The sequence below is a fragment of the Micromesistius poutassou genome (genome assembly GCF_964030765.1).
Source record: "Micromesistius poutassou genome assembly, chromosome: 14".
Lineage (NCBI taxonomy): Eukaryota > Metazoa > Chordata > Actinopteri > Gadiformes > Gadidae > Micromesistius > Micromesistius poutassou.
Window position 1 is genome coordinate 11,918,372 of NC_140284.1, and position 12,291 is coordinate 11,930,662.

At 50.1% G+C, this 12,291-nt stretch overlaps 1 protein-coding gene across 1 annotated transcript; it reads right to left on the reverse strand.

Moving 5' to 3' along the window:
* Positions 1-1,043: 1,043 nt before the first annotated feature.
* LOC311358360 (E3 ubiquitin-protein ligase MARCHF4-like) lies at positions 1,044-12,196 on the reverse strand (the record flags this gene model as incomplete). Its single annotated transcript, XM_084478369.1, has 4 exons — positions 10,146-12,196; positions 4,913-5,068; positions 3,668-3,860; positions 1,044-1,468 (listed from the first exon to the last, which is right to left on the reverse strand). The coding sequence occupies exons 1-4, from the start codon at positions 10,584-10,586 to the stop codon at positions 1,044-1,046; spliced, it is 1,215 nt and encodes a 404-aa protein (XP_084334495.1). The 5' UTR covers positions 10,587-12,196.
* Positions 12,197-12,291: the final 95 nt, after the last annotated feature.

A 12,291-nucleotide genomic window follows, 5' to 3' on the forward strand; every position in this document is an offset into this window, starting at 1 on the left:
GACGAACAGGTCAACTTAGTGACTAGATCGGCACTTTACGCCTGAATAATTAAACAAAGACAACAGGAATCACTGAGCGCCCTGATCCCACGGCACATACCTCAGAACGGTTCAAGGATTACTGTTATCAAACCACCGAGACGACAGAGGGACCTCAACCAAACACTATAATGTCCTGCGCCCTGCAGGACAATAATCCTGTCACTTCCATGCCACGAGAATGGATGTAAATGTAAAACGGTGACAAGGAACAGCAGAGTGCAGGGAATCGATTTTTCTCAGCATTCTACTGAAATATGGATCCTAGCGTACCAAAAATATACATTATGATTATGTATTTTCAAAAGAACTGCCACTCTATGATTCAGTCTTTTTGTTATGGCGAGTCTTTGATTATTCAGTCGGAACGCGCCACCGCCGCAGCAGTCAGGACGGGCTGCAGCCATTGTTCCCTGCGCCCTGCGGAAAGTGAGCACTTAAGTGACCTCCTGCTTGGAGTACGTTTTTTAAGTGGCTCCGTCTGCAAACCTGATAAGAAAAAAGGCGTCTTTCATGGGCATGAAAAAAGATTTATCAAAGAGCATATCTGATTTTGCTACTCAGGAAGAGAAAGACGCAGCCTCTGCGAGCTGCTTCAGGGGGTGAGGCCATCAGATGGAGACAAAGGAACCCAAGAAAGAAGGAACGCAGCCCAGACTAGCACTACAGAACGGAGTCCAGGGGTACGGCCTCGCATCACATTGTGATCTCCTTAAACCATCCTGACCGGCCAGTCCTTGTAGCCAGTGTATTTCACACAACACAACACAAGATCTCACTTAAAAAAACATGCGTTTTCCATCTGAAACGGGGTTCACCACCGAATACAAACCCCAATAATGACAACTGCAATACAACTCCTATAAATAAAACAACTGGTTTTTATTCAATCCCAGACATCCCAGATGCATTTCACAGACGACATGGCGGTGGGGTCCTCCCGTACGGCGGGGGCCGCCCCTCCCCCCGCCCCCTCAGTCAGCGTCCTCCGGGACGGATGCCGCTCAGACCGTGGTGACCCTCATGACCAGCTCCCGCGGGGCATCGCCGGGCGGGCCACGGGGCTCCGGCGCCCTCAGGTGGCTGAGCAGGTGGAGGATGTTGTAGGGGCCGTGTTGGTCCGGGGGCCCGCCCGTCTCACCGGGGTCACCCTGGGGCCCCGCCCCGCCACCGGACGTCACGGTGGAGCCCGGGGGTGAGGAGACGCCCACCATCAGGGAGGAGGTGGGTGATGACACCCCCACCCCGGGGGGCCGGGGGTCTGCCCCTGGGCCCGGCGGAGAGAGAGTCCTGTGGGCGGCGGTGGCCGGGTCCTTCAGGTCCTCCCGGTCCTGGGACTTGTCGTAGTTCAGGACCTTCCACTGCTGGTTGACCGCCTGCCAGCGGTGGAAGATACGGAACACCGATGGGCCCTCGTGGATGATGAGCGCTGGGGAGGAGAGAGACCAGTAAGACCATCACACTGACACACTGGTGAACCAGGAGTCAGACACACTGGTGAATCAGGAGTCACACCTCACACTGGTGAACCAGGAGTCAGACACGCTGGTGAACTAGGAGTCAGACACACTGGTGAACCAGGAGTCAGACCATCACACTGGTGAACCAGGAGTCAGACACACTGGTGAACTAGGAGTCAGACACGCTGGTGAACCAGGAGTCAGACACACTGGTGAACCAGGAGTCAGACCATCACACTGGTGAACCAGGAGTCAGACACGCTGGTGAACCAGGAGTCAGACCTGACCCTGGTGAACCTCTAGGACTGTGGAGAGATCAGAACAGGGGTTAGATGATGACTGGTGAACCACTAGGTTGAGAATATCATTGAGACAAAGTGTCTGTCTTATCGTCTGTGTCTCTACTAACGTCTGTGTCTGTCTTATCGTCTGTGTCTCTACTAACATCTGTGTCTGTCTTATCATCTGTGTCTCTACTAACGTCTGTGTCTGTCTTATCATCTGTGTCTCTACTAACGTCTGTGTCTGTCTTATCGTCTGTGTCTCTACTAACATCTGTGTCTGTCTTATGGTCTGTGTCTCTACTAACGTCTGTGTCTGTCTTATGGTCTGTGTCTCTACTATCTGACTGCGACAAGCCCCCTATGGAGGCAGACGCCCTCGATGGGAGCTATAGTTCTTCTGATCCTTTAGGTGTATAGAAACGCACCTTGTGAGAATTGTGTCAGGTGAATGGTTTAGATGTTGGCTAAGCCCTGGATAGACTGGGCGTAAAAGAAGTTTGAGGTTTGGGAAGAAAAGTCTTAGTATTCATTCTGAGGGTTTGCTCAATAAAGTCTTATCACAGTTCTGGATTGCTTATTGATTCGTCCTCATTGCACCCGGAATGCCAGAACATGGAAATCAATCTGTTACAAGCAACGCTGGGAATTCTCTCTTTATATTTGACAGGCCTTTTATTTTCACTTCTAACTATTAGAAAAAGATATACTAACTAACTGTGACTGTGCCCCAAACCCAACCACCCCGCGCGGACAATAAAGTTATCTACTACAACCAGTGACGGCCTGGGATCAGAAAACGGCCCTGGCATCTGCACCCCCAGCTTTTCACGCACAGAAAAAACCTGCACTTTTGATAGCCCTAGTGATGGTGAACTCAGTGGCGGTTCTACATTGAATTATGCCCCGGGCGAGACCCCCTCCGAGCGCCCCCCTCCCCCCCCGAAAAAAAACAGGGGAGGTAGTGGTAGCCTGTGACAATCATGCTGCTCTCTGATTGGCCGGCCGGCTCAAACGGCCCACGGCCCCTCTGGCATTTGCCTGAATGCCAGACCACCCAGTCCGTCACTGACTACAACTATTCATGTGCACAATTCTACTTATTTGCTCCTAATAGTGAGATGTAGAAGTGAGATGCCATCATCACATCCATCCCATTGGGTGTAGAGCCATTACCGAGGCGGCTGGAGACAGGCCTACATGCTGTCAGTGGGGGGGAAAGGGTAAGGTAAGGGTAAGGTAAGGGTAAGGTTAGGGTACTGGATGCCGAGTGGTGAACTGTGGACCTCGGTGTGACAGATTCTAGACACATTTGAGGTCTGGACACGTTGGCAGGGAAAAGGAATTTGATGTTTAGTCTTGTGCTGTAAACATTGGTATGCCTTTTACTTGCGTATAAACAACTCAGTCCTTAATATTTGACATTTGTATTCCTTAAAGGGTTGAGCCAATTCCATCATCCTGTCCATCTCTCCACACATATTTTAAATAACTGCCCGGGGCGCCTGGCACAGCCTGAGATTGAATTGATTGCTGCACTGCAAACACAAATATTATAAACACAAATACTACGCCACATATTTCCTCTCAGATTGCAAACATTTAGTTTCCGTGTTAACGAGAAAGGGGCACTTGAGCAGGACGACTGTGGGAATGTCCAACGTGCATCGACCACTTCAAGGGCCTTCGCCCACAGACGGCGAAGGGGTTGCTTCACCGCCTCAGGGGACGCTTCACCGGCTCCCCTTCCTTTGAGGAGACCCTGGGGACAGGATTAACGTGCACCTTAAAACGACCTCCTCAGGTCTCCTAGTGGGCTAGGAGCCCACCGTTTGCCACACGACTCTGTGTCTGGGCCTGAATGACCCCGGGGCCTGGCCGCCTCACCGATGCACACGATGTCCATGAAGCCGTACATCCCGTAGCAGATCTGGAAGAGCAGGTCCTGCCGCTGCCAGCGCGCTGAAGGGCTGAAGGAGGACCACACCAGCCAGGAGATGCTGGCCATGAGGAACAGGGAGCCCAGCACCGCCGCCGCGATCTGCACCTTCTCGATCACCGTCAGGGAGATGGCCTGCCACTGGGGGGGGGGGGACAGGGTCAGGGCGGGGTCCTGCCTGTGTGTGTGTGTGTGTGTGTGTGTGTGTGTGTACATGTGATTTTGTGTGTGTGTAAGTGGTGTGTGTCTGTGTACTGTGTGAGTGTGTACATGTGTGTGCATGCCTGTGTGTGTGTGTGTGTGTGTGTGTGTGTGTGTGAGTCTGTGTACTGTGTGAGTGTGTGTACATACTGTATGTGTGCATGCCTGTGTGTGTGTGTGTGCGTGTATGTGTACATGTGTCTGTGTGTGTGTACTGTGTGTGTGTGTGTGTGTGTACTGTGTGAGTGTGTGTACATGTGTGTGCATGCCTGTGTGTGTGTGTGCGTGTACATGTGTCTGTGTGTGTGTACTGTGTGTGTGTGTGTGTGTGTGTACGTGTGTGCATGCCTGTGTATGTGTGTGTGTACATGTGTGTGTGTCTGTGTACTGTGTGATTGTGTGTGTGTGTGTGTGTGTGTGTGTGTGTACACATGTGTGTGTGTGTGTGTGTGTGTGTCTGTGTACTGTGTGAATGTGTGCATGTGTGTGTGAGTATGTAATGTGTGAGTGCGTGTGTACATGTGTGTGCATGCGTGTGTGTGTTTGTGTGTGTGTGTGTACATGTGTATGAGTCTGTGTACTGTTTGAGTGGGTGTGTGTGTGTGTGTGTGTGTGTGTGTGTGTGTGTGTGTGTGTGTGTGTGTGTGTGTGTGTGTGTGTGTGAATGTGTGTGTGTGTGTGTGTGTGTGTGTGTGTGTGTGTGTCTGTGTGTGTGTGTGTGTGTGTGTGCGCCTGGGAACATTTTCAGTTAGCAAAGACTAGGTTCTGTGGGTCTGTGGGTCATATAATATGGATGACCCCAGCAGCTGTCATATTATATTCAGTATTATTTGTAAAATCTGATACCACTTGAATTGGTTAACCACCTAACATAGAATTATTTATGTTCTCATTTATTAAATATGATTCCCAGTTAACAGAATATTTGTTGAATGTAAAGATCAATTACAGATCAGATAGTTTCTCTATATCACCAGATGCTCAGGACTGACCTGCAGGGGGTTCTTGGTGCTGATGGCGATCACCTGGTACTTGTAGTAGCAGAGCTCACAGGCCCAGGAGCCTCGCTCGCTGATCCACTTGATGAGGCAGGGGTGGTGAGTACAGCGCACCGAGCCACAGCACCGACACGGGCTCAGCAGCTCCCCCTGCAGGCAGCGGGCGGGAGTCAGGACCAACACCACCCCACCAACACCAACACCATCCACACCAGCACCAAAACCAACACACCAACACCGTCACCAACCCCACCAACACCGTCATCAACCACACCAACACCATCATCCACCCACCATCACCACTGGCTCACAGACTGCTAGCGATGGTGAGCCTGTGTAGGTTTGACATTAACACCAAAACTATTGATACCAAGAAAGCTGAGGCTCTGTTCTAAAGCCTTTGGTTTAACAGAGCACACTTAGATCAGGGGATATCAGAGCCAAGTCATGCAATACGATGTATGCTAAAGCATCTTGTGTGGTGTCAGACCAGCCCCCCCAGTGAGGCCCCTGCAGCTCCTCACGACCTGTAGCAGCTCCACAGTAGCTCAGCAGCCGTCTCTACAACACTTTAACACCGCCGCACAGATGGATCAACGTCGCTCCTCCATGGAGACCCAGCATCGTCGTAAGCTGATCGATCAGAGTGCGCCCCCATTTACAACATCCTCCCCCCCCTCCATACAGCCACTGGTAAGTTATGTTGGTTAAAACACGCAAACATAAAGTGCTGGGTTCCTTGCATAGCGAATATTGATTCTCTGCCTCTGATTTATATCACATAGTGAGGAAATGCACCACTGTGGACATGCACAAACACACACATACACACACACACACACACAGACACACACACATGCGCCAATACACACACACATACACACACACACACACACACACACACAAACACACACACACACACACAAACCCACACACACATGCTCAGACACACACGTGCGCCAACACACACACATACCCACACACTCATGTTCAGACACACGTTCACACACACACACACACACACACACACAAGCGCGCATGCACCAACACAAACACACACACACAAACACACACACACACACACACACACTTGTGCCAACACCCATACACAGATGCACACTCACACACAGACACACAGCCTACTACGATACACACTCTACAATCTGCAATGCACGATCATTTTGCAGTGGAACACATCAGATAAATGAGAGATGACTAGGAGCCTCTGACGAGGGGTCTGTAGTTCAGTGGATCTTATCTGGAACAGAGAAGTGAAGGGAAGAAACCTGCAGAGCTACTGCCTCTCAGAACAGATGATACTCCCCCAACAAAATGATCTAATCGTACTACTACTACGTGCTATCTGATGAAAAGTATTTCATGCACTACCTTGATTTTAATTTCTTGTGTCCTTGTAGTCATTTATTATGAGTTCTTAGTTATTTTCCATTGCATCAACCACTCATGTTGATGTTATGACTGACGGAGGCCTTTAGCGAGGCATCTGTCTTCCAAACAAGCTTGTGTCTCGACCTATGTTCTTCAATGCTGCTATGAGGAACTTACACATGGACACTTGTTCACGGGGACTAGATGCTTCTAGTCTGCAAGCAGTAAGGTATGAAATATAATTTATTATAATTATTGTTTAGAATCCTATGGCCACATTTGCTTGAATTATTTATACAAAAGTAACAGTGTAAATGAGTCTCTGGTCTACCTGAGTGCTGGGCACAATTTCAATAACAGGAAGAAACGGTTATTTCTGTCGTTTAGTCATTGTACCAAGCAGGCCTTCTCACCAACAGCTCGCTCTGATGACAGAACGCCCATGGCTTGTGAGGGGGAATTGACATTTCCTCATCTTCACCATGCCCTTAAGACAAGGTTTTTCTCTTCCAGAGAATCGTATCTAGTTCTCAGGTTAGCTTTTTAACTCTAACTGTTTTTTGTTTTGCCTGCTGTTGAAAAGCCTCCCAGCACCACGAGATAAGAAGCCAGGTCTCTCTTAAGCCCTTCTCTCAGGCCTCAGTGAGCCACAGTTACTGAGAGCAGCAGACTCCTCATGTCATGTACAGCACATGATGTGTCATCACTTATTTATTCTGACATTTATAAGGCATAATTATTATGCAATGATAACTTTGAATCCTGATGTTGATGTAAATAAGCATCCACTGAAATATTTATTTTCCAGTATTATTAACATTGGACTGAATATTTTCCATTTCCTTATCATCCTGTGGTTAAGTTCCTCAGGACCAGTGTTTTCTTTCTGGTGGAACGACGGTAACAAGCCATGGCAGCTTAGCCGGATGACTGTGACAGAAGGCGACACGCCCAGAGAGGGGAGTGATGGAGGAGGAGGAGAGGATGGGCACATCCACAGATGGTCATGGTGGGACGGCTTCTGGCAGGGGCAGCACAACAGTTCTATCTTGTCCAGCGGGCCTCAGACCACTCACTGTGACAGGTCCTAGAAGCCAAGAGGATAGGGACGACCCAATTTTCTTAAAACAAATCCTGAAACTCTTCGATGGCCATCCTCCATCTCCACCACTCTCCACGAGTCCAGATGGCGTTTTCTAGGAACGTGAAATGAGGACACTCTAGTCAGAGAGAGTGATACAGTGACATAATGAAGTCATTCACCAGCAATCACAACTCCATTTGTTCTCACATTTGCCAATAACAATGTCTTAACTACCATAGCAACCGTATAAAAAAGGCAGTTTGAGAAAACGAGTGAAATGAGTAATAATGGAGAATTGGGTGGTTGTCGGGCTAATTCAGTCTCTTCTACCTGCTACGACTGCCCATAAAACACACGCTGGGGGCCCTCTGACTCACAGATTATTTTGCGGGGATCACGATCCTTGTTAATGGCCCTGATATAAAACTAATTGCATCTATGGCTGGTAACCGTAGCTTTTTGATTTAATGTTATCACCTCGCAGTGGCTGGCAACACATACCCGCCTTCCCCACGGCCCGCAGTATCTCAGACGCTGTGCATCGCGTCTCTCTCCAATACCAGGGGACAGGAGCGGGAGGAGAGGCTATTTCACATGTGAGGGGACGCAGAAAGTGCTTTAAAGTATGTGTGTGTGTGTGTGTGTGTGTGTGTGTGTGTGTGTGTGTGTGTGTGTGTGTGTGTGTGCGTGTGGAGGGAGTACAAAGTAGGAGGAAGAATACAGCCGAGTGCCTGGAGGGGTTCCATTGTCTGAGGAACGAGCTGTGTGCGTGCATTATCCACGTTATGATTCACATCTCCCTGCTCGGCACACGTCCTCAAGACTCCCGCGTGAAGGCGGGATATTACCGGCGTCCGCCCCGGAGGACACTTTGAAGTAACGGCGCGTGACACTCGGGAAGACCATTCCCCTAATAGATAGAGATGCTCTCTCTCTCTCCCTCTCATTCTCTCCCTCTCTCTCTCTCTGTCTCCCTCTCCCTCTCTCTCTCTCTGTCTCTCACTCCAGAGGCACGCAGAAGGCGTACGTCCTGCTGGTCTTGTGCTCTGATAGGTGGAGAGGTCTAAGAGGAAGATGGGGTGGATTCATTGTTTGTTCTTGGACCTTCGAGTGATCGAGTCTAGACTGCACCCAGGAAGACAGAACAGCATGAGAAGCTCTCACAGAGACACAGGTATCCTCAGGCTCCTGGTCTGTGATTGGTGTGGCTGGCTTTATGTGATGGAAGCTGTGTAAAGAAGTCTCCAGTATATTACCTGACAGAAGAGCTGGAGCTCACAGTCTGGGTAAGACGTAGGGTTTTTGAAGGGTGCACTCATGGTGAAATGTGCTCAGCCTCATCCCGATCACATTTTGTGTTAACTCTTACAGTCCGTATATTCCTCCTCAGAAATAGACTGAGTGGAAACAAGAAGGTTGGGTAGGTTTGAATGCACCATAGTGATGATGATGATGATGATGATGATGATGATGATGATGATGATGATGATGAAAAAGTGAATAGTAATAATACTAATCACAATAACAATCATTATCCTCATTATCAACATCATCGTCTTTCCCTCCCTTCCTCTGGCTATCTACAGGGGCCAGGCCGCAGGGCTCAAGGGGTGAGGTGTGTGTGTGTGTCTAATGTCCACCTGCTTTCACTGTGACCCCCGACCCCCACCCCCCTGCCACCCCCCCCCCCCCCCCCCCCCGTTTACACAGATCTATACCTGGCCCCGGGACGAGGAGGCCAACGCCAAGAGAACGATGAACGATGACGATGAAGAGATGCAGTGGAATCAGAGAGCCGCAGCTCATGAACGGACGTCCATACATGAGCTGGAGGACAGCAGGAGGGTCTGACCACTAGGATCCAAGGACTTGTCTTCTCAGTGCTGATCACAGTCTGGGAGCGTGAGAGGAGAGGTCTAGCGTGAGGCTTTAGTAAAGCAGAGAGGTTACGCTGTGTGAGATGCTGTAAGAAAAAAGACTAAATGATTCATACATTATCGTATATAATGATTTAGGATAATTTAGACCGCTTTCATTACGGTGTTTGTTGATATTGGGTTTAATTGTTGGGTTTTAAAAAAAAACAACGGAATTATAACTAAATATAATTCAGATAACTCACTGTAACTCACTGTAATCAGGTGTTACTGTAACTTGTTCTAATGCTCAGGAGTCCCTTGAACCACTAAAACATTCTTCTCAATGGCACAACCTGAAATAAAATACAGAATGTAAATGAACTGTAATGCACACGGCCGGACATACAGTAGAAGCTAATGGCTGCTCAGTGTGAGCCTCCATTCCCTCTGACACCACTCAGCCATATGTTCTTTACCTGGAGCTGTGACAACATGATCAATAACCTAATCTGTAGTCTGGGCCTCAGACAGCTAGCGTGCCTGCAGTCCTCTATCTGTGCTGCTTAGACAGATCCATCCCTCTCTCCCTGAGCAGCAGAGGAAGAAGAGGACTTTGATTTATCCTACCTGTAATTGTTTTTCTGTTGTGGATCTACAAGTGCTGCAAGGATGCAGCTTACGAAGTAACCTTAAAGTTTGATGTACAGAAACATCTACACAATGTCAGAGTTCGGTTAAAGGACTTTTTCTTTACTATAGACCCACATTCCACTGAGGGAAAACACACACACACACGAACACGCACGCACACATACACACACACACACACGCACACATGCACGCGCACACACGAGGCTCCACCATGCCCACTGTTAACAGAGCTGAGTTGACTTACATACTCAGGCCCCTGGAAGCAGATCCTGCACACGGGGGTCCTGAAGCCGCTCTCGCTGAAGCTGCTCATGGAGAACCTGTCCTCCAGCTGGCCCTTGGAGCCCTCCTCGGGGGAGGAGCTGCACCCGCGCAGCGCCGCCGACAGCTCCACCGCGTCCACCCAGCCCGCTGCCGGCGCCGGGCCCCCGCCGGGCCCCCCCGCCGGCTGCTGGTGGCCCCTCACCAACGTGTTGTTGTTGTCCAAGACGACGGCGGCCCCCGCGGGGACACCGCCCCCTCCGGCGGCCGGGTGGTCCTCCGCCTGGCCCCCGCCGAGGGGGGTGAGGACGCGGGAGGGGGGCGGCAGCGGCGTGGAGGGGGCGCGCGGCCCCAGCAGCAGCACCCTGAGCTCGCTGAGCAGGACGCAGCAGTGGCTCTTCAGCAGGCCCTGGCCCCGCAGCATGGCCCCGGTCCGACTGGCAGCCCGCAGCACCGGAGAAGGACGGGGAACGCAAGCCACATGTACTCCCCCCCCCGTCGACCGCAGACAGTGTCTGTGTGTGTCTCTGTGTGTCTGTGTGTGTCTCTGTGTCTGTGTGTCTCTGTGTCTCTATGTCTCTGTGTGTCTGTCTGTGTCTCTGTGTCTCTATGTCTCTGTGTGTCTGTGTGTCTGTGTCTCTGTCTCTATGTCTCTGTGTGTCTGTGTGTCTGTGTCTCTGTGTGTCTCTGTCTCTGTGTGTCTGTGTCTCTCTGTGTGTCTCTGTGTGTCTCTGTGTGTCTGTGTCTCTGTGTCTCTAGGTCTCTCTCTCTGTGTCTCTCTGTGTGTCTCTCTCTCTCTGTGTCTCTCTATATGTCTCTCTCTCTATATATGTCTCTCTGTGTCTCTCTGTCTCTCTCTCTCTCTCTCTCTCTCTCTGTCTCTCTGTGTGTGTGTCTCTCTCTCTCTCTCTCTCTCTATGTCTCTCTGTGTGTGTGTCTCTCTCTCTCTCTCTCTCTCTCTCTCTCTCTATGTCTCTCTGTGTCTCTCTCTCTATATATATGTCTCTCTCTGTCTCTGTTTGCGGGGGATCTCACAATGCTTTCTGAATGGAAGAGTTGACGGTTAACGCTTAACGTATTTTATTTCTTTCGACGGGAGAGTAAATCCATGTGGAAAACAAGTTCCAACGAAGCAAACAAGTGTCTGAAGCCATTAAGTTCAAACAATGAGCTATAAAAGGGAGTAAACTATTTGATTCATATATGAATTAGCCTGGGCGAGTGCTCCTTCAGGTTAATGATTAGTCCGACGGAGGATGATGTAGTCTGCTCTCTAATAACCTCTCTCTGACTAGTCCGTCTGTGTGTGTGCAGACCACCAGCAGGGATCTGAATCCGGGCTCCGCGGTAAACACACGGTAAACACGGGCGATCCAAACCAACAGTCCAACGTTATTCAACCAAACCCGGGCGTTAATACCCGAGCCCTGCGCGGCTCCACGTCAGGACTGGAAACAACACAGACGGAGAAGAGAACCTGTCCTACCTGGCTGGCCTGGACCATCTCCATAGGGCTGCCGGGGTTATTATGTTATCTGACAGGGTCCAGGCTAGGCAGCAGTTAATTCACTGTCGATTCTCTTTGAAGGATTTCACCATCAAACGTTGAACTTTAGTATTGAACGAAGCGACGTCCTGGTTTAAATCCATCCGTTACGCTCCTTGGTGGTCAGCACTGGTCCTGAAGGTCCACGCATCTATTCACCCCCGCTAGTAAAAACTATAATAACAGGTTTTTGTGGGCTGCTGGTTTGATGCTGCAGCCTCAGCACCACGGTTCCTGGGACAGCTCAGGCTCGCGCTCCGATGGCATCACGCGCCGCGGTCACGCGCCGCCCATGACCGCGGCGCGCGATGCGATAGGCGGGCGCGCGAGCAGGCAGAAGAGAGTTGAACTGAACCTTAAAGCGGTCAACGTTACTCACAAACACACAGGAACCATTGTGCTGTGTGTCATGTTATTTGATAATGGTTTACTGTCGTCCGCCCGGTTGTAGTTTTAGGCACGCCTACTACATCGACAACAAGCTGTTATTATAACATGTTAAGTAGAATCTAAAATTCCTAAAGAGCGGCGCAGAGCTGGACCCCACAGCTGCTCAGACATTAAATAGAAAGTACATTAAAGT